This window comes from Equus quagga, chromosome 17 (genome assembly GCF_021613505.1).
Source record: "Equus quagga isolate Etosha38 chromosome 17, UCLA_HA_Equagga_1.0, whole genome shotgun sequence".
NCBI classification, from domain to species: domain Eukaryota; kingdom Metazoa; phylum Chordata; class Mammalia; order Perissodactyla; family Equidae; genus Equus; species Equus quagga.
In genome coordinates this window covers 1,088,230-1,109,971 of record NC_060283.1, presented here as the reverse complement: position 1 = coordinate 1,109,971, position 21,742 = coordinate 1,088,230, and the positions used below count along the sequence as shown (strand labels likewise).

General features: G+C 58.0%; 2 protein-coding genes across 12 annotated transcripts in view; one reads left to right on the top strand and one right to left on the bottom strand.

Moving 5' to 3' along the window:
- Positions 1 to 14,167, bottom strand: part of DEAF1 (DEAF1 transcription factor) — a 29,984-nt gene extending 15,817 nt beyond the window's left edge. For all 10 annotated transcript variants that reach the window (XR_006885775.1, XR_006885776.1, XR_006885777.1 and 7 more), the window contains exons 1-8: positions 13,737 to 14,167; positions 10,549 to 10,646; positions 7,993 to 8,122; positions 7,539 to 7,685; positions 6,856 to 6,995; positions 6,154 to 6,219; positions 1,807 to 1,933; positions 655 to 783 (exon numbers count right to left, since the gene is read on the bottom strand). Coding sequence is in view for 4 of the 10 variants with exons in the window: in XM_046643533.1 (XP_046499489.1) it covers positions 655 to 783; positions 1,807 to 1,933; positions 6,154 to 6,219; positions 6,856 to 6,995; positions 7,539 to 7,685; positions 7,993 to 8,122; positions 10,549 to 10,646; positions 13,737 to 14,025 (1,126 nt within the window). In the remaining 6 variants the exon portion in view is untranslated. The remainder of the gene's footprint in view (positions 1 to 654; positions 784 to 1,806; positions 1,934 to 6,153; positions 6,220 to 6,855; positions 6,996 to 7,538; positions 7,686 to 7,992; positions 8,123 to 10,548; positions 10,647 to 13,736) is intronic.
- TMEM80 (transmembrane protein 80) lies at positions 14,167 to 21,075 on the top strand. 2 transcript variants are annotated; one of them, XM_046643538.1, is made up of 5 exons: positions 14,167 to 14,796; positions 17,316 to 17,335; positions 18,079 to 18,172; positions 18,257 to 18,349; positions 19,757 to 21,075. In XM_046643538.1, exons 1-5 carry the CDS (start codon positions 14,778 to 14,780, stop codon positions 19,960 to 19,962), a joined length of 432 nt encoding a protein of 143 aa, XP_046499494.1. In that variant the 5' UTR covers positions 14,167 to 14,777; the 3' UTR covers positions 19,963 to 21,075. The 2 variants fall into 2 exon arrangements, with proteins under 2 accessions (XP_046499494.1, XP_046499495.1); XM_046643539.1 differs by having other exon boundaries at positions 14,680 to 14,796; positions 17,316 to 17,436; positions 17,763 to 18,172.
- The last annotated feature ends 667 nt before the right edge of the window (positions 21,076 to 21,742 follow it).

Genomic DNA, 21,742 nt, shown 5'->3' with positions numbered 1-21,742 from the left:
CGGGAGAGATGGGGAGAGACGGCCTCGTGAGCCGCCTGCACGGCCGGTGAATCCCCGACCATCCACGGCTGCACCACTCACGGGGCAGCTTCAGCCCACACATGGCTACGGAGCCCGGAAACGGCAGAAGCTGAATTGTTAAACGACAGTATTTGGGGTACACTGGGTGAAATAAAATACAGTACAAAAGCCACTTTCCATGTTTGCTTCTATTTTCCCAACGTGGCTGCTAGAATGTTCACAACTACCCACCACGGTCACCATGTTCCTGTTGGACGGTGCTGTTCTAGAGCAGGAGTCCCCAAACCCTGTGGGCACTGTCAGCTTTCAGGACCTGTGCCCTCTGCCACAACTATCAACCCCACAAACACCCTATCTGCCCCCATCCTACCTGCCCCACCCACACATACACCCTACCCACCCCCACCCCTACCTGCCCCACCCACACATACACCCTACTCACCCCCACCCCTACCTGCCCCACCCCCACATACACCTTACACGCCCCCCACACACCCCTACCTGCCTGGTGCCTGCACGGCTCGCTACCAATGAAACACCCCTGCCCGAGGCCCCCCCTAAGTGCCAGGCTGCCTACAAACCCCACCCAGCAGGGGTGTGTGGCCATGGTGGGAAGGCGCTGAGACAACTCGCCTGTAGCTCCTGCGAAAACGTCACCCTGGGCCGGACTCTCCGAGATCACGGCGGTGGCCTCCACAGTGGATGCCCGGTCAAAGGTGAGAGCGCCAGAGGTAGTGATCTGTCCTGAGGGGGTCACGGTGACTGGAAAGGCAGAAGCGCTCTTTACTGCACGGTGGGGACCCCAAGACCCGCCCCGCAGCACAGATCTCAGAAAGACCTCAGGAGCTGGGGCCAGAGCGCAGACACAGCACACGCCTCCCGCACACACGCCAGCCCCCTCTGCAAGGACCAGTAACCCCGGGCGCCCGTTGGGGGAAGACCTGGGGCTGTGACAGACTCCCCTACACATTGTTCATACTGTTTGAATTTTGAACATGTGAATGTATTCTCGGGAAAAAAAAATAAAACTCAAAATCATTTAAAAACTACTTTGTAGTTTGAATTAAGAAAAGGATTTTCATCCAAGTTGAAGATAAAAACAGTCATGTCCCCAGGTGTTTCTGCCACTCCAGCTCCTCTTGGCTGACCTGCACAAGGACGCTGCCACCATCCCAGACCAGGCTCCACCCTATCCGGGGACCCCTGAACTTACCACCCAAAGGACTTGGGCCAAGAGCGCCAATAGGGGCTCACGGACATTTCTGTATAAAGGCCCACGATTCAGACGGATGGTCTTGCACAGTCTCTAACAAATGGGCGAGTTCTAACATGTGTTCTCCCGTCGAGGCCTCTCCCGTCTCTAAATCTTTCCCACCCACCTTATGGTAAAAAAGCCAGATTTCTCCCCCACCCTCCCCATCCCCCTCTCCTAGACAGCTGTGCAGTTTTACATACGACACGGGAGCGTTTTGAAGGCTGCTAAAAGCAAAACTCAGAGAAATCCCCATTCGGAAGGCCTTAACACTGTCACCTCTCGGAGGGGCCTGGGCAGGCTGGACAGACCAAGGACCAAGTGTGCGGCCACCCCGCTCTCAGCAGCCCACACCCACGTCACTAGGAAGGCCCTGCCCCCGAGCCCCAGGGGCACAGGCAGGTCAGGGAAGGAGGACGGGGGTGCTGACTACCCCGCCGGCCCCATGGCGTCTGCTTTCAACTGAGGATCACAAGGCTGAACCCCGTGTGGTGGCGCAGAGTGCGCAAACGAAGGCTGTCCACGGAACTCACAGGTGGTGGCAGCGGTGGCGGGAAGCAGCGCGATGTTCTTGGGGGAGTCCTTCTTCACCGGGGTGGTGGGCAGCTCGTTCTCCTTCTTGCGCCTCTTGTAGGGGACGAAGAGCCGGACGGGGCCGCTCTGCAGGAGGAGAGGGAGATGGAGGGAAAGGCTCGAGGTGGCCCGGGCTGTCTGCGTTTTGCTCCTACCAAGTGACAGCCTTGTCTCCTGGCCACACAAGCGACACAGCGAGAGCACAGTAGGACGGCGAGCTGCGCGTAAAACCCTTACCTCTCTCCGAGGCCCAATTCCTTAAAATGACAGAAAAAACGCTTTCACAAAGAACACGTGACTCACGATGCTTCGAAACCAGAAAGAGCATCGTCAACACACAGCATTTTTAGGAATTCCTAGAAGACAGAAGACAAATGGGAACCAAGGAAGGAGAAGGGAGCAGAGACGACCGCCCGAAAGCAGAGGAGCGGCGCCCAGCTCAGTGCGGGAGCCCCGGGAACCTGAGGGACGCCGGCCCGCGGGCCCCTCTGCTGCCAGGTAAGTCTGCCGTGGAGCCACTCCAGCGAGTGTTCATTCTGTTCTTCTGCTTTCAGTTCAAGAATCTCCACCGGGTTTTTTTTTTGAGGAAGATTAGCCCTGAGCTAACTACTGCCAGTCCTCCTCTTTTTTTTGCTGAGGAAACCTGGCCCTGAGCTAACATCTGTGCCCATCTTCCTCCACTTTATATGTGGGACGCCTACCACAGCATGGCGTGCCAAGTGGTGCCATGTCTGCATCCAGGATCCGAACTGGCGAACCCCGGGCCGCCAAGAACGGAACGTGCGTACTTAACCGCTTCGCCACCAGGCCGACCCCTCCGCTGGGTTCTTTTTTGTAATTTCTCTTTATCAATACTCTCCATGTAATGAGACTTGGCATCACACCTTCTGCTCTGGACTGAACTGCGTCCCCCCAGAATTCACGTGCAGGCCCTGACCCCAGTGCGGCTGTACTGGAGTAAGGAGGTGCTGAAGGGTAAGTGGGGTCACAAGCGTGGGGCCCTGATCCACGGGAGTAGCGTCCTTGTGGGAGGGGACACCAGAGCCTCCGTCCCTCTGCCAGGTGCACACACAGCGAGAAGGCAGCTGCCTGCAAGCCAGGAACCAAGCCAGTACCTGGACCTTGGACTTCAACCTCCAGGATGGTGAGACACCGGACGGCAGGCCACGCAGACCAAGACGGCTTGCGAGAAGTCCCTGCAGCTCTCGGAACACAAAGAGCGCAGCCTGGGAGCACCCGCCTGTGAAAGCCGAGCCCTGGGCGCTCACGGCAGCGTCTGCTGCCTGCTGCTTTCCTTCCATACGGCTCACACTTTCTTGTTTCTTGGCATGTCTCGTAATTTCTGCTGAAAACAGGACATTTCAGGCAATCTTTTATACCAAGCGTGGGGACTGACTCCCCCTCCAGGGCTTCCTGCCGCCGCTCGTGTCCGGGACCCGACTGCACTCCTCTATGAAGACTCCACCCGGCAGTGAGGCCTGCGGCTGCGTGAGGACAGCCCTGGGCACACGCTCGGTCACCTCCGGCTGCCAGTGCCGTGAGCTGCGTCGAGCTGTCGCCTCTGTTGGTGTCACACCCAGCTGCCGGTTCCACTCGCTTCCAGCTGACGGCTCTGCTGCTCTCCACGGCGCCCCGGCCACAGTGCTCCACCGCCTGAACCGATCGCCTCGGCTTGCAACACGGGTGGCTTCGGAGCAGGTCACTGAGGGCTGTTCTCACCCCAGGAGGGCTCTTGGGAGCTGTCACTCTCCCTGGACCGCTGCTTCAGCTTGTGGCTCCCACAGACTGCCAGCCTCCCCTCACGCTCACCTCTGCCGTGCGCCACCGGCCTCCCTTCACACTCACCATAGAAACCTCCACTGTTCTCAAGGGCACCCTTAGGCTTGAACGTCCCCACACTCTATTCCAAATAAAGCCAGTTCCTCCGGGGGGACCCCTGGAGCTCTCTGTCCTCATGGCCTGCCTCTCCCTTGGGGCAAAATCTGAGCCCTGCTCCAGAGCAGGACCAGGAACAGTGCTCACGTTCATCAGCGTGACAGCCCGGCTGGACAAGTCTTCTCACCTGGCTTCTTGACGCAGGCCTCCACCCTCGGAGCGAGCTGGGGTGAGGACGACTAAGGCCACAGTCTTCTTGCCCTGCTGTGCCCGGAAAGAGCCTCTGCCCTCTGAGAAGTGGCTGGGTGAAGGAAGGGAGCCCTCAGTCTCTCAGCCGCACTTTCCCAGAGTTCAGTTCCTGCAACTCCTGAAGACAATGTGAAATGCTGGTGGCCTGGCCCTCCAGTGCAAGCCTACACCCCTTGACTGGGAGCTATGGGGAGAAGGACCCCGTTTTCTTGGCTGCACCACCTGGAGTGGAGCTTCGTCTGCGCTGAGCTGGAGGGGAGCGGGGGAGGGAAGCGGTCCCGGCTCAGGCGCCAGCCTCCCACTCTCCTTTCGCAGGCCTACATTTCCTGGATCAATCTTTCTCTATTTGTCGTACGCCCCTAGGACAATTTCCAGAGAATTTCAGTGGTGGTTTTTTTAATAATATCACCAGTTATGGTTATTTCTCTGGGGAGCAGGACCATAGAGCTCTTCACACCACCATTCCTGCAGTGGAAGCCAAAATTTTAAAATGTGATAAAAGTCCAGTTGACCGATTTTTTTATTTTATGGATGGTGCCTTTGGTTTCATGTCTAAGAAACCCTCAGTCTAATCCGAGGTCATGAAGATTTTCCCCGTGTTTTCCTCTGAAAGTTCTATTTCTGTTTCACATGTGCATCTAGGATCCCTCCTGAACCCGTGTGCGCGTCAAGTGTGAGGTTCAGGTCCAGTGCATCTCTGTGCCTACAAATGTCCACCAGTGCCAGCACCGCATGCTGGAGAGACGACTTCGAGTCTCCCTGTGGATGCGCCCGTCTGGGTCCCAGGTCTGCGGGTCTCGCCCTCTGCCAACACTGCAGCTCCCAGATCACGGCGCCAAGACAGCAGCCTTAAATCACAGGCCACGGATTGCTCCAACTTCAGTCTTCTTGCTCAATCGATGCTGTCTTGGCTATCCTGTTTTCTTTGCCTTTCCATATAAAGAAATCGGCTTGTTTATACATACAAAGAATCCTGCTGGGATTCTGACAGGAATCGTGTTAAACCCACAGATGCGTGTGGGGAGAAGTGACACCGGTGCTATGTCGCATCTTGCAGTCCGTGGGCAGAGGACATCTGTCCAAGTCTTCAGGACTCCCCCACTTCTTCAGCAGCAGCTTCCAGTTTTCAGTATTCAAATTCTATACACGTTTTGTTAGAGTTACACCTGAGCATTTCAGCATTTGGAGTGACTGTAACGAATTCCGCCACGCATCCTCATCTTCCTATGGGAACGAACTCACTCCTGCCGCTCTCTGATCCCTATAAGATCTCTGGGAACCTCACCTATTACTTTTCCCAAATGAACTTTAAAATCACTTTATATTCACAAAAATCTCCCACTGATTATTCTACTAGAATCACATTAATCTATCCACAAACCGGACAGTTTTAGAACATTTAGTTTCTCCACTCAAGTACCTGACTTGTCTCTCCCATTAAATTGTTTTCGTATCTTCTAATAATTAATGAGATAAATAATCAAAATAAAATAAGGAAATCTCATTAAGCAGCTTTTAAGTTAACTTTAAAACATTTTAAAATAATATTAACACTAATGAAAGCTGACACAAAACTGGTACATTCGTACATTACAAATCAGTCTCATGCTTTTGAAAGCTTTGGAGCAACATATACTAAAATCGATGAAAATATGCATTCTTTTTGAAACAGTTATGAATGCAGGATAAGGAAATATTCCAAAAGACATTAGAAGCTCTATACCTGAATAAGTTCAGTGTAGTATTTTCATGACATAATGTTAAAAAACGCAGAATATAAAATGCCACATACGCATTTGTTGTGACCATTAAAAAAAAGTGTGTGTATTTGGTTTGGGGGTTAAGACGGTGATGTTAGGGGAGCTTTCAGTCACTTAAGAAAGTCTCCTGTAACATCCGTGAGCAGCCACGCAGCGCCAACCACGTGCCTCCGCCGAGGCGCCAGTTATCCGAGTGATGCTTGGAAAGAGACTGTGGGAGACACTGGTAGGAAGCCCCAGATGATCCGAGGGGAGCCAGGGACACAGGGGACAAGCAAGCCCTAGAGAGGAGCAGGGACAATGCCCCTCTCCCAGCCAGAGGACGGAGGGAGAGAGCGCCCGGACGCAGAGGGCTGCGGGCTGGCTCGGCAGCTGTCCGCTCATGGGCGTCTAACTGCACAGCGTCCGCCACCAGCAGCTTACCAGGGTCATGTCGTCGCAGCAGGCGGCACAGGTGCAGGAGGCGGCGTGTGGGTTTAGGATCCCGTCCTGAAATTTAAAAAGCACCGTCACACATCACACAGTGGGCCCGTAACGTGACTCGTCCACACTAGATTTCAGGCGGCTTTACCACTTCTCCTCCACTCACAAATATAAACCCTGCAACCCCGCCAAATTCTCCTCCCGACACTTCCCCCTCTGCGACGCCATCGGTAGTGGCAGGACCTACCTCTCTCCTTCTAGGGAGTGAAAGGTCCCGCAGGCAGTGTCCCTTTATCAACACCCAAGGAGCTAAACCAGAAACAGGGACAGGCAGCCCGCTGCTTTTACGAGTAAACTGCAGCAAATGGAAGTGAGGTGCCTTTTAAAAAGCCATGTGTGTGCAAACAGAAGCTGTCACATTGCCTCATCCACTCCTCACAACAGTTGTGTGGGTCAGATATCATCATCTTCCCATTTGAAACATCAGGAAACTGAGAGACAGAGAGGTTAAGTAACTTGCCCAAGGTCACACAGCTAGTGAGTGGAGGATTCAAACCTAGTCTGTCTGACTCCAGTCTGTGGGCCTCGCCTCTGGGCTGGGCAGCGTCGGAATGCCCCACAGCCTGAGCCTTTGGAGACGCCCTCGCTGCCCCTTGAAGCTTTGTGCCGAGACGCAGGGACGAGAGCACAGGCTTACAGCACCTGAATGAGGCACTGCAGCGGCCTGCCTGCGTAGCGAATGCTCCTCTTCCAGTCCTTACTGCTGGCTCTTCCTGCCATGGCTTCAAACTCAGTTGGACTGTACCAGTTCTCGCCCTGCTTAATGCACCGCCCCCGGCCTCCTGCAACGACACGTGCGCCCACCAGAATGACCACCACCTCCCACGGCCAGGTCCAGCCGGCCGACACCGGGCCGGGCCCCTCCTGCCTTCTCCTCTCCTTGCCGCCTCCCGCCTGGCTCCTCCTCAGACGCCGGGGCAAACCTGCACCTCGAGGCCGCACGGCAGTCTGTGCCTCCGACGCCTGCCTGACCTCTCCAGCCACTGCCCACGGGCACTGCAAGCTCAACCACGCCCCACACAGAGCCCGTGACAGCCACCCCGCTTCCAGAACCCGCTGCCTCCAGGCACCAAGCTGACCCAGGAACTGAGGGAGCGCGTTCCAGCCCCGCCTCTCCCCTTGTTCCTCTCCCCCTCAGGGGTCACCACGTCTTCTCAATTTGCTCCCTAAATCGCCCCGCACCTCTCCACAGCCCTAGTTCCCAGGGCCGTGAGCCACTGACATCTCCTGTCTTCCTACCCACAGCCTTCCGGGGCCCCAGTTTACCGTGGGGAGCTATGAAAGGAGGGAAGCTTTGAGCCCCGCGGAGAGGCGACCGCCCTCACCTGAGCCGAGCCTGTTCTTGTACAGTGTGCCGCTGATGTTCCGGCACCGCACGGGCAGCTCGCTGTCGTACACCGACGGGTCCCAGTTGTATTTGGTGCCACCTTTTTCTTGGCCAGGAGCCAGAGGAGTTGGAGGAGACTGAGGACCTTGAACAAAGGAAGCATTTGAAAATAAGAGACACCGGATACATCCGAAAATAACTAGAAAAGCCCAAGGAAGTCCACTGGATTCTACCAGCAGACCCTCTGGCTGCTCAGAGACCGTCGCCCCGATGGCGCAGCCCCTTCACTCTGGAAGACCCTCCTGGCCTGGAAGATCCCACTCTTTCTACTTAAACTTAATGTTTGCTATTCCAAATTTACCACAAAAATAAATAAGTCAACCCCCAGAATAAACTGCACAACCTCTCGCACACGTTTTGCTCCGGAGAGCCTGGGGCAGGAAGGGCGGTACCTGGCGTGAGAGGCGCGGCGGGCCCCTTCAGCCCGGTGGTTTCCACGATGCTCCCATCCGTGTGCACGACAATCAGCGTGGCTTTCTCAGTGTTCAGGCTGTCCCCAATCTGAAGGGCTGTCCTCCCAGACTGGAGAAGAGAAGTTTCCATAAGTCGTCTCAGGTGACAGTGAGGGCATGTCACCTGTGCAGTGAGACGTGGTCCTACAGTGCCCTCGCTAACTGTCACCAACAAGGGGATGCCTCCCACACCTCCCAGGTCTCCTTAAAGACGTCTCTAAAAGACAGACTCAGAGCAGAGAACAAGAGACAACGCAGGTCTGTGTAGCTGCGAGCAAACGCCCGCGACGTGTCACAGAAGAAAGGTCCCTGGAGACAGGAAGTGCCCACGGCTGTCTGCACAGCTCCTGCATGGCCACAGGCCTCACGGGAGGGCTTCTGAGAGACCACGCTGATCCTCACAGCCAGGGCCCGGTGCGGGACTCCCTTCCGCCAGGGTCCCATCCAGAGCTCTTCACCAAGGGCCACCGGAGCCTGGGGCCTCCCAAACCACACTGCTCACATCCCTCTCCATGCTGCGGGACACTGCCACGACCTCACCCACCTCCCCCGGGTGGGACCCGGCCTCACCCTCCTCCTCGGGGGCCAGGCGTCCCTCTCTGGACTTTGTGGCCAACTAGGCGCACGCCTCGGTTGGTCACCTGGCAAACTCTTAAGGCCTCACTCAGACAGCTCCAGGGTAGACTGAGACCGCCAAGCAACCTGTCCAGCCCAACGTTCTAGAATGCTCTAACGCTTCCACATTGAGAGGATACAGCGAGCTAAGGCAAAGTGAAAGTTTCTTACACCTGAAAATGTCACCTTCCCACCAGGGGAAGCAAGTAGAAGTTACCCACGCTGTCAAGGGACCCCCGACCCCCCACACGTGCACACACACACATGCCTGGGCCCTCGCTCGCTCACAGGCCTGGAGGGTCAACGCCTCAGTAAGAGCGTCTACACTGCTTGCATCTGAATCATTGAAGATGTGCAGCTCTCTACTGGGAAAGGTGATGGTTTGTGCTATTTAAGAATCACGAGGGGCCGGCCCGGTGGCGCAGCGGTTAAGTGCTCACGTTCTACTTTCGGCGGCCCGGGGTTCGCTGGTTCGGATCCCGGGTGCGGACATGGCACCGCTTGGCAAAAGCCATGTTGTGGCAGGAGTCCCCCATATACAATAGAGGAAAATGGGCATGGATGTTAGCTCAGGGCCAGTCTTCCTCAGCAAAAAGAGGAAGATTGGTAGTAGTTAGCTCAGGGCTAATCTTCCTCAAAAAAAAAAAAAGAATCATGAAGCATTTTCCTTCTGAAGGCAACTGGGAAATGTAGATATTTGAGAGCCCCTCTCCTTGGTGTCATTTCCAAAAGGATCACACCAATTCCTGTGTCTGCAGTCCTCAGAGCCCGCTGGAAGCACCACACCCAGGAGCTCAGACTCAGGGCCGCGCTAGCCCCCCAGCCTCTGGCTCCAGCCCCTCCTAGAAGGGAGGATGCGACAGGAGGTGCTGCGGGAAGGATGACCAGCTGGAAGCAGGAAGTCGCCACCTGGCTACCAGCTCGTGTGTGTTCTGACACCGCAAGACGTGCACCACACTCCTGAGCCCTGTGCTCCGGGTCCTCCGCTACACTGGTCCAGTCTTCACTACGGTACTGCACTGTCGTCCCCCACCCCCGTATCATGAGTAGGAGCCCGAGGCTGCTGTTGGCTGCCGTTGGCTGCCATTCCAATGACAACACCTTCGCTCTCAGGGTTCTAGTGCCCCAAGAGTGTGATCAAGGCTAAGAGGAAACTATAACAAACACTCTGGCAGAGGTCCCAGGAAAATCCCCCTTTCTGAAGACTCTGCCGAGTCCCTGGCATCTCCCACATAGAAATGAGGCTGTCCCCCAAGTCACCGAAGGCCTCCGAGGTAAAAGCTGCACCAAAGTGATGCAGCAGGATCACAAACAGCTCTGACCGGGCACAACGCTATCTGAGACGTGCCTGGCTTTTGGCAGCCATCTTAAGAGGACAGGGGTCACCATGCAGAAGGCATGAGCAAGGCAGGAAATGAGCCATAAATGCTGCGAACAGAATGCTGTGCCAGGCCAAAGACAGTGACCCTTCCACGTGTCTGGAGCTTCATGAACAAGGAAAGCAAGCAGGACCAGGCCACCAGTGAAGCTGGACTTCAGGCCTAGAGAAGCCTGGACCCAGGTGGATGCTGGAGCTCCCATCCTGGGACACTGTGCAGCAATCTGGCCAGGATGGCACGAGGGCTGTCCCCTGACTGCAGGCTCAGAAGGGTTCCTCCCGCTCACCCACAGTCCAGGGGCTGGTTCCACCTCCGCTCTCATTTCCCCACCAAGAGCTCAGCCCTGGAGGCTCCCTGACAGCAGCAGCTGCCACTTCCCTTCCCGGTGCCCAGGGTGCCCACACTGCTGACGGAACCCTGAGCAGTCTCTGGGGGAGCCGCAGCCACTCCACTCAGGTCTGTGGAGACTCGCAGGGGCTGAAGTGCTCGCAGAGTGGCTTACCAGAACGTGTCCCGAGAGCGAGGCGGCGTTCGCCACTGACGTGGTGAAGACATTGTCTGCAGACGCACCCACGTTAGCCACCGTCACAGTGGTCACCTCTGCAACACAGGAGCCTGACTTAGCGTGCTGTCAGAGCCAGAGGCCCCAACACAGCTTCTCCCAATCAGGTGTCTGCGCTCCCAAGTGCGAGAATCCTAACACTTTGACACAAAAAGCTTAACTGATGTTTCCAGACCATAGTCTAAATGATCTGGTTCTTCCAGGAAAAGAGGCAGCCTTTCCATCCCAGTAGAGCCTTTTATGCACAGCAAAGAGCCGCGCACGGCAAATCCGCCCCCCCGCGTGCGGACTGAGCCGGCCACGGGCTCTGCCAAAGCACCCCCGGCTTCCCACTCCCTCTAGGAGAAAACCACGCTGCTCAGAGGCTCCACCCACCCCACGACAGACCCCGGGCAGCTCAGACACGGAGCAGACAGCGACAGTGCCGTGACACAGAGGCTCACTCTCACTCCCGCCCTCCCGTGTGGGTGGGGCCCCTCCTGGCCCCATTTCCACAGGTCCTCCCTCCCTCCCCAGCTCTGCCTCTGCCCCCTCTTCCTTCTCCCCGGCCACTGCCCTCAGGCAACCTCAGCCTCTTCCTCCTGACTAGCACATCCGATCTGCTGCGGACCCTGGTGCCTCTGGGCAGGGTCCGCACGCAGGAGTGCTGAACCCCACCACGTTCCCCCCAACCTCTCAGCCACCTGTCACCCCCAGACAGGCCACACTGCTCCGCCTATGTTGCATCTCCCTCCCGCTCACTGCCTACCGCTGTTGCACCCACCATTCGGCTCAGGCACCACCTTTGGAGAGCCTTTCCTCGAGGCTCCCTGCCTGGCAGGTGGGGTTGCGCAGCATTCTAGAATGTTCCATGCCTAGGGAAGTCTCTGATATGTGGGAGGTGCTCAAAAAGTACTGATTTAAGACTCTTGTAGAGGGGGGCCAGCACGGTGGCTCAGTGGTTAAGTTTGCATGTTCTGCTTCAGCAGCCCAGGGTGCGCAGGTTCAGATCCTGGGTGCAGACATGGTACCCCTTGGCAGGCCATGCTGTGGTAGGCATCCCACATGTCAAGCAGAGGAAGATGGGCATGGATGTTACCTCAGGGCCAGCCTTCCTCGGCCAAAAAAAGGATTGGCAGCAGATATTAGCTCAGAGCTAATCTGCTTCAAAAAAAGAAAAAAAAGAGTCCTGCACCTTCCACTAACCCAGCACTCACCAAACTGCACTGAAAATGCCCATTTCCTTTTCTGTCGTCACCAGCAGAGAACATGCTTACGTCTCCGTGAGCCCCACGTGCTTAGGGGTTCTCTTTCTGAACACACGCTCAAGTCTAAAGACCATGCAATACAAGATTGTAACCTATCATTAACTCAATACAAATTAAATTAAAAAAAAATAAAAGACCACGCAAGCAGCCGTCTACCCAGAGGTGGCGGTCTCAGGTGAGCAACCTGTCCTGCAAAGTTAGTTACATCTGGAAATTACTTGACCTCAGGAATTCATGACAGAAAAACTTCTAATGCTTTAACGCATGCAAAGACACAAGTATAAAACTTTGCAAAAAAAAAACACGTAACGTCAACACATTTCTCCGACGTCACAGATGGCATCACATTTCTTTTCTGCATTCAGAAAAATGTGAGCAAAAAGGACAAAAATCTGAAGAAAAACTTCATGGTCCAAAATCCCAATATTAAACCAGAGTTTAGCGATGAAAACTGAACCTTATAAGAACCACAAAACCTTCTTCCCTTGATTTTTCAAGGATCCCAACAGAGCACAGGCAGACCAGAGGCGCCTGGCAGGGCAGGACCTGGACTACTGGCCCACCACCCAGCGTCAACAGGGCTAAATAAACCCCTCAGTGACCAGGACACACACACCAGGACAGGGAGGCTGCTGCCTGATTCTGAAACCTATGAAGCTCCTTAGGGAAAAGCCTTATGACACCCCGAGTCCTCGAGAGCCACCCAGGAGCCACGAGTGGGACCAGGTACAACACATGGGACGTCCTCCAGAACAGCAGTCTGGGGAGGCACTACCTCTGAAGGGTGCTTTGGGGCACGGTTTGAGACTCCATGGGTCACGAAATGAGAATGAACATGTTCTGTGTGGCAAGAAACAAAAACGTGGCCCAGAGCCACGCTGGCCTTCCCCTGGAACAGGAGCCTGACGGGGTCGCAGGAGGGAAGATGCACAGAGGAAACGGGGGGCAGACAGGGAGGGCAGTCTGAGCAGCAGGGTGCTGACCTCTGGCTTCACTGCCCAAAAGGCCGCCAGCCCACCCAGGCAAGGTGAGCACTCTTGCACCCCAGCACCCAGGTCACACCTGAACTGGCCCTTAGGATTTCAGGTGACCAGACACGCCCACCCTCAGGCTCCTGAAGGACAAGAGCCACATCTGACCTCCTGTATCACCAGCACCCAGGACAGACAGAGGAGAGGTCAGGCACGGCAAGAAGCAGGTGCTGAGAAGGTTCTGGAAGAAGCCCAGAGTGCTGAACAGGATGGGGTGAGGCCGGCACAAGGAAAATGGGTTCACGGAGCAGACGTGCGTGCAGGGCAGGGCCAAGCTGGTCACACAGAGCAGGTGTGCAGGGATGACAAGCCACACAAAGTAGATGTGAGGCAGGTGCTGGGGGAAAATGGGTGGGCTTGTCATGGGGTGTGTGCAGGGCAGGAGTGTCTGGAGAACAAATGTGCAGGGCAGTTGTGTGAGGCAGGTGCAGGCTGGTCATAAGAGGTGTGTGCAGGGCAGGTGTGTGCAGGGCAGGTGTGTGGGACAGGTGCGTGTCGGTTGTGCACGATGCGCGCGGGGCAGGTGTGGAGAGGTGCACGCAGTGTGTGCAGGGCAGATGAGCGGGCGATGCGCGCAGCGCAGATGCGGGCAGGTGCGTGGGGCAGGTGCGCGCTGGCCGTGCACGATGTGCGCGAGACAGGTGTGGACAGGTGTGCGGAGCAGGTGAACGGGATGCACGTGGTGCAGCTGCGGGCAGGTGCCCAGGGTGTGTGCAGGGCAGGTGTGCTGGGGCAGGTGAAGGCAGGTGCGCGCGGGGCAGGTGCGGGTTGGTCGTGCGGGGCGTGCTCGGGGCAGGAGCATGGAACAGGTGCGGACAGGTGCGCGGGGACCGCGGGCGGCGGCACTTGCCTGCGAAGGCGGCGGCCGCGGCGGCCTCGTCGGGGCCGGGCAGGGCCTCGGCGCCCATGTCCATGTGCCCAGGCTCGGCGGCCATCACCGCCACGGCCGTCACCCGCCGCGTCTCGCGCTCCGCCTCTGAGTCCCCGTCCTCTTCCGAGTCCTCGTCTCTGCTGAGCACCGGCTCCTCTGCCTCGCCTCCCGCCGCGGCCGCGGCCGCCGCCGCCACAGCGGCCGCGGCCGCCACCGCCGCCGCCTCGGCCAGGCCCAGCTGCTTGGCGGCCGAGTCCGAGTCCTCCATCCGGACTCCGCCGAGCCCGCCCGAAGGCGCAGGCCGGGGGCGCCCGAAGGCCGGGGCCGAGTCCGAAGCGCGCCGCCCGAGGAGGGCTGCCCGAGCCGAGCCGAGGCTGCGCGAAGCCTAGCCGAGGCCTCCCGAAGTCGCCCGCCCTGCCGAGCCGAGGCCGCCCGAACAGTGGCCGAACCGGCACGAAGCGGCCCAGTCGAGCCGAGCCGACGATCAAGAGTCCGGAACCGAAAAGGGCCGAAGCGGCCCGAAGTGCAGAGCCGAGTCGGTCCGAATTGGTCCGAGGCCGCACGAGAGTTTCCGAGCGGCTCGGCGCTAGTCCTCCTCAGCGCCAAGGAGGCCTCGCCGGCCGTCGTCCCTGGCCTACAGGGTCGCCGACTGTGGGGCCGGCTCTCGCCAGGCTTCGACGCAACGCAGCCCGGCCAGGAGAACCTTGCGCCGCACGCTCCGCCCGCCCCCGCCGCGAGCGGAAGCCGAGTCGGCCCGAGGCGGAGCCGAGCGGAGCCGAACGGCCCCGAGCCCGGATCCTCCCGAGCTTCGGCTCTCCGCCTCCTCCTGTCCGAAAGTGCCCGAGTGCTGCCGGACTGGCTAATCGGGCCTCGGCCGCGGCTCGGAGTCAACTCCAGAATCGCGGCGCGGTCGGGCCCCTTCGGGAGCAGAAGCGAAAATGGCCGAACGGACGCGGACGACGCCGGGCCGAGAGGCTGCCGGGATCGCGGCGGACTTGGAGGGCGGGGCCGGGGGGCAAGATGGCGGCCGCGCGGAGAGGTGAGGGTCGCTGGCGGGAGCGGCGGGGTCCCGGGGACCGGGGGCTAGCCCACGGCTCAGGGGGTTCCCCGAGCTGAGTCCGCCCCCGCGGAGCTCCGGCGGGCCCGCGGCTCGGGAGGGGTCCCGGGCGGGGATGACCCCGGGAGAGGGACTCTATCCAGTCTGGTTCGGTTTGGGGTGGGAGTGGCGTCCAGCGGGGCAGTGGTTGCAGTCTGTCCAGGGTGAGGCTCCGTCGGGGCTGTGAACCGACCAGCCCTCCTTGCCGGGCGGCTCCCGCCGGGGCCTGTCCCTGTTCGGGGCCGAGGGGTGCTCCGGGGCCGCGTGCGCATCCTCCCCCGCGGTGCGCCCGGTGCTGCGGGGAGCACGGCGCGCAGGGCCCGCGCACGCTCCTCCTCGTTCCCCGTGTCCCCTGGGCCGACGTCCCCACCCGCCGCGGACAGGCCCCCGGCTCCCGTGGCTCCCGCGGCCTGGACCAGAGGGCGGAGGGGCTCTAATGTGCGGGGCGGCTCCGCCGAGGGTCCCTGCGGGGCCAGCGGGAAGAAGCGGGCGCGGGTCCCGGGGGCTGGTGGGGCCGGGGGTCGGGAGGCGCGCCCCTGGCGTGGAGTCACAGGCAGTGCGTGTCAGCGGCACGCTTCCCCCAGGCTCTCGCTCGCCTGCGGCTCGGAACTGTCTGTCTGTCTGTCTGTCGTAGGTTCACGCCGTCAAAGTCCAGTTTCCTCCCTCCTCTGTCGTGCTGACGTCACGTGCTGGGGGGGACCGGCGGCAGCCGCGGGTTGGGCGTCCCCAAAGAGGCAGGCTCTGTGGTCTGTTTCACTCAGGGCTCTCCAGCGCGAGGGTTCCAAACCGCCAGACCTCTGTCCCCGGAAGGCCACTGGTGATGAGGTTTGTCGGTGGACTTTGATTTGGTGAAAAACGAAGTTTATCCCAGCACAGGATCTCTTCGCTCACCTTGTATGTCACCTCGGGGGAAACATTTGTTCTGTTCCTTCCACATTTAACTTCTGTGCTGGCACGCCTGCCTGCTCGCAGCCACATTGTCATTGACTAGAAATGCCAGGTCCTAGAAGCCACACTGTCTTTAGCCAGAGTGAGCTCCTGTAGTCTGAAATGGGTAGAACAGCCTGTCTGATGATAGCTGCCCTTAATGTTAAGTTTTATGTTGCTTAAGGTCCTTACACAGTTTTCTTTCCCTGAGCCCCACAATTTCAGTCTGTGACAGTGGGCAGCTGGCAAATAGACAGGAAGTGTGTCTGGGCTAACCTTCAAGAGAAGGATCAGAAAGGAGGAAAACCCCAGTCAACATGAAATCCACCCCAATAATAACAGACCTCCAGGCAGCCTAGTTTAGCTAGAGCCTGGAAAAGGAGAGATCGGGTTTAAAGAGCACCCTGCCCCGTAACGTGATGCGAGTTTACAAATGATCCGCTCTCCGCTAGCCCTCACCTGGCTTCCCGCTCTCGGCACGTGCCGTCCCGCCTCGTGCCGTCCCGCCTCAGAGCCCAGTTCTGAATCTCTGTCACTAATGTCCTGTGTTGACCCATTTGAGATGCCCACCCAAGTGAGACTCCACGGAGGGCCCAAAGCTGCCCAAGGAGGCATGGGATCACCCTGTGACATCCCCCACAGAAGCCCCCCGAGGCCGGGTCTCCTGGGCCCCCGGGACACAGAGGAGAAGAATGGGCAGGCAGTTCACACCACGTCCTTGGTTGCCAGGTTCTCAGTTTTTATTGACATATCTGCATATCACCAATGGCTACTAGGGTGAGCCTCTTCCGACAGGAAATCTGACCCAGGACACGCACCCTCAAGGATGAGTCAGCTACCTTCAAATCCAGGACCCCTGATTCAGAGGACTGATTTACCTGCTCCGGGCTTGCTCTTATCTCCATGACAGGATGATGGAAAAATGTGTAATAGCTGCAGGGGTGGGGACGAGCCAAGAGATGCACGATTCACAGAGATTGAATTGCTGATTTAGGGAGCTCTTGTTGTTTGGAGGGATATTTGGGGCAATGAATAAAATTCCTGTGGAAAGCAAGTGTCTGTTATCAATTTCGAAAAAAAGACTTGTTGTAACCTGAATGAGAAAAGGTTTTCATCTAATTATAAATGTGTAGCAAATATGCAGAAACCGCAGAAGATTCGAAAAGCTGCAGTTTGGTTCCCCTCCAGGACATTTTCCTTCCCTGGCGGGATTTGTGGAGGGGAATCACTCCCTGGCTGATCCGGCCTCAGGGTTCCCTTCTGCTTCCCCTCTGAGCTCCCTCTGCTCCCAGGTACATGCCGGCTCCCAGCCTCAGGTTCTAAGGTCAGATCCTCCTGGGAGGGACGGATGCAGAGGTGATGGAAAAATACCTAGCTGCAGGCCCCAATAAACACTGGCTTCTTTCTATAAACGTGCAATGAAAGGAGAAGCAGGCCGGGCTCGTGGTGGTTGTGGCTCGTGGTTGTCGATGTTCATCAGGCCTGGTTCAGCCTGCTCGTGGGATGCGGGCCTCCTGACTTGCTGTCTCTTCCAGGGAGCACCTCCTCCGCCATGGTATCCTGCTGCACCCCATGCTCTCTGACCTGGGCCTCCGCGGATGGTGCCTGATGGTGGAGTTGCCAGCCTGTTGAGTCAGCTCTCTGCTTTTTGCTCCTGTAAAGCCCCTTATTCTCTAAGTTGTCAGTAGGAATCCCACTTTTGAGTGGAGGGCAGTTCGCTAACAGAGTTAGAGTTGCTCTAACCTCTGAATAGAGCGCACTGGCCCAGCCGGCCTCCTGCTCAGCCTGTGCCTCCTGCCTCCCTCCAAGGGCAGGAGAATGAAAACCCCTCAGTTTGAATGCTTAGAGGCTTATTTTAGCATAAACAAACATGAAGTGTACCAAGCTCAGGAAAGTTGTTAGTGGATATTAAACTCCCCCCAAAGGAAAAAATATATTTTATTTGAAGAAAAAAAAATCATTGTTTTCTCTCTACTGTATAGCTGGGGTCAGGGTCAGGGTGATGCCACCCAAGGCTGTCCTACCTGCAGTCACCAAGGACCTGCCCAGTACTCTTGCTCCAGACCAGGATGTCCCCTGGGAGGGAGGGGCCTGGCAGGGCCCTGTGACACCAGGAGGAGTATTGATGGAAGCCCGAGTAGGCAGGAAGCCAGCCAGCTGCCCGGACTCCAGGGCCCCCCTCAGTGTTTGGGGTGCCTCCAGACAGACGCAGAGTGGCTCCCCATGTGAGCCCCCATGCGTGGGCGCCCCCAGGGCAGAGCTCGTTCCCTGGGCTGAGAGTCCTTAACCGCGTGCCAGCTCTCATCGGTCCCCCTTCAAATGCTGCTCTGCCTCAGTGGGATGTGTGACTCCCTGTACTTCCTGGCGACACTCCTGATGATGACATATAAAAGTAAGTGGGGATGGAAAAGCCCAATTGCAGGTGTCGCTGCCGCTGCTGTAACTTGAGTTCTGGTCTGTTGCCCATTGTCTCCAGGTCAGGTTTTCAGTTATCCTCATGAGTACCTGGTCCTCGACCTGACTCTGCTCCTTCTGATGGGGATTCTGGAAGCAGTTCGGCTGTACTTTGGTGAGTTGGCTGTGAAAACCATAAAGTACTTAAGATAACAGAGTTGCTGGGTAGACACCGTGAGCCTCTGTACGCTCATCGCTTTGTAGTGGGGCAGTTAGAGGCGCTGTGGATTTCACCCGCTCCACCAGTGGCTCTGCTGGCCTCGCCTCCAGTGTCAGGAAGTGTTAGTTTATTCAGAAGCTCTGTCTGAGACACAGACAGTACTGGCAGCGTCCCTGGGGGAGACACTTCCCATTTGGAAGCAGATCCTGCACAAGCTGCAGGGTGACAAACAGCACTGCACTCGGAACCCAGCTTAGCTGTCAACTCTGGTACCCCAGAAGGTTCGCCTCACCCCAGGAGCTGAAGGGTCTGGGAAGTTCTGCCATGACTTGGAGAGGTGAGAGGGCTCCCCTGGACATTCCCCTGCAAGACGCAAGCAGCACAGAAGCACAGTGAACTCTGCCGCATCTCTGTTTTAAATGGGATTGTACTTTGCGCATTCTGCTGATACGTCTAGGAGACACGCCTGCCGTTGGAATAGCAGGTAGAGCCAACGACAGCTGGCACTTCCCGGGCCTTTGCACATGCTGCCGGGCCCCGAGCACACCAGCACGTTCCACCCAGACACCGGCCCCCAATTGACAGTGAGGAAACTGAGGCATGGGGGGAAGTTCCCTGCCTGTGCCCTTGGCCACAGACCCTTGGGACTCCGCCATCCTGTTGAGCATGCTCTGGGCCTTGAGTGTCTGCTGTCACAGACCGGAGCCTGTGTGCATGGGAGGGTGGCAGATGGTGCTGGAATTGCTGACATCCACCCCGACTGCTCGTCCCCAGGCACCCCGCACATTGCAGGCTCTCAGGGCGCCCTGGGCACCTGTGGTTGGCTGGCTGCAGCTGAGGATCAGCATTTTCCATGACTGACCCCTTTGTTTGTAACATATGTAGTAGTTTTGTGTTTTGTAAGTACGCCTGAAGTTTTCCAGAACTGGCCTTAGCCCTGAGTGAAATATGTTTGGAAATTTTAAACAGAATCCCATCAGTTCACTTGGGCTTAGGGAAAGGAGGCGTCCGCATGCAGCTGGGATGGTTTTTAGAAAACCAGCCTCCCTCTTCCCCGCACAGCTCACCCAGAGACTGAGACGGGGAGGTGGGGCTGCAGTGGGCCTCACGCTGCCTTTGTGCCCTCTGCTTCCTCACATTCACCCGTCCTGGGTGGGGGTCACAGCGGGACCCTTTCCTGGAGGTCCTCAAGCCCTCCAGGAACATGCTGGTGGTGAGCTGGCGTCTGCCCTGCAGCCGTCACGCCCCAGGCTGGGCTCCTCGAGGCCTCTCACCCCCTCCCCCCAAGCACCCAGGCGGAGGGTCCTGAGCAGGCTTCCCACCGCGCCAGCGCTCACTCATTGCATCCCTTCTGCTCTCCAGGCACCAAGGGTAACCTGATGGAGGCCGAAGTGCCGCTGGCCACCAGCCTGGTCCTCACGGTGGGCAGCGGCCTACTGTGCATCTACTTCCTGCGCTGGCAGACCCTGGTGCTGTGGGCGGACTTGGTCCTTAGCGCTGCGCTCCTGGCACTCCACGGCCTGGAGGCCGTCCTGCAGGTGGTGGCCATCGCCAGCTTCGTCAGCTAGTTGGGCAGTGCCCTGCCCCGGGAACAGCCCTGGACAGGAGCCCCGTCCTCGGCACCCAGTCGTCCCGCAGCTGTCCCCTCCCCCAATGCAGAATGGGAAGGGCATTTTCCTCCTGATTTGTCATGCAGTTAGAGGACGGGAGGGTTTGGAGTGGTTTGTGATCTTTTTGATGGAGAAGGGGGTCAGGACCCAGCGCAGAACAAAATGCTGGGGCCCCGTGTTGGGAACAGCGCAGGCGGGTCAGGAACTGCCCTGGGCGCTCTCTGGGGAGTCACAGGGACATCTGCTCAGTTCCCGTTTTTGGCTGGTAAGGATCTCGCTTCAGCAGCCATCCTGACCCCTGAGGCCAGAGGGTGGACAAGGGCCTTAGAGAGACAGCCAGCGGCCCTGTGGGCTCTGGCCCGTCACCTTCCCTCCGGTGTCTGTGGCCATCTCCCGCAGCTGGGCCAGGAGCCTGGGCCAGCCTGCTAGATCACCAAAGGTACGGGCTGGGACGGCGCATCGCCTTGCTGTGATGGGGCCTTCCTCACACAGCTCTTTGCTTCTGTACTTTCCACACCGGTCCTAGCCTGCAGTGTTGAAAGCCCAGGTTAGTTGGTGGGACCTCTGCTTGGCATGCGATCTGGGGCTCCCTGCTCTCCTGGGGGGTCGGAGCTGCCAGCCGTGTGGGGCAGGGATCCTCAGCCAGGGGCAGGCCAAGGCCCAGACAGATCGCACTCTAGTTCCCAAAAGAAATGCAGTCGAGCCAGTCAGCTCTGCGTTTTGGGGGATTTTCTCCTCCGCCTCAACTCCTTTCTGAAGTTGGGGATTCTGAAGAACGGTGCCCTGGAGACCCAGACAGGGGAGGGAGTAGGGAGCACCCACGGGCACGGCTCTGGAAATGTCAGTCACTGTCAGTCATATGTGCTCTGAGGGCTGGAGGAGTCCCGCCCAGACTTGTCTGCCTCTCCCTCAGATTTGCCGGTGCTCCTGGAAGGACAGTGCTCACGTTCCAGGAATTTCCCTTTGTTTCTGTCGCGTGTTTCCTATGTGGGAGTAACATTACGGTCAAATATCTGGGCATTTTCTTTTCACCATAGTTTTTAAATAAAGAGATGTTTCTACTTCCTTGAATTTCTCCTGCTTAAGGCCGCTTACCTCCTCCAGGGTTCTCCACATACCCACGAGCACACTGCTTGGTGCCGCCGCCCCACCTCACCCAGCAGCCCCAGGAGAGCACTTCCCACAGCACAGGGCTGTCCTGGGCCCCTGGGGGGGGCTGCAGCAGCACCCTCCACTGTCTCCTCCCTCCACAGCTTTCCTGGAACTACGCCCCCTGCTCTGGCTCAGGGCCACATGCACCTGCGGCCCCTCCTGCTCACCCCCACCTGCATGCACCTGAGGCAGAGCTCCACACCCCTGCTGCATGAGCGTGGGCGAGGGCACTGAGAGAGGCTGGGGTGGACACTCCTGCCATCTGGGGACGCTCAGCCCCTCCCCCTCAGGCTCCTGCTGCCTTCAGGGTTCGTGACCTCCCTCCTGAGGAGCTGGTCCAGGCCCTTGACACCCCCATCACTTTGGCCACACAGAGGTGGTGGTTACTTGCCCATAGGGGGACACCACAGCTCCAGGCGGCCGCAGACCAGCCTGGGACTCCAGGCCCCAGCTGCCTCCTTGAGGGGGTCAGTGCTCCTAATCTGACAATGGTCACGCTGATTTCAGAAGTGAAGGAGTGTCCCCTCAGCTGCAACCTTCTGAGCCTTCCCACCTTCTGCCCGTCCATCTGCGTTCAGCCTCCGGG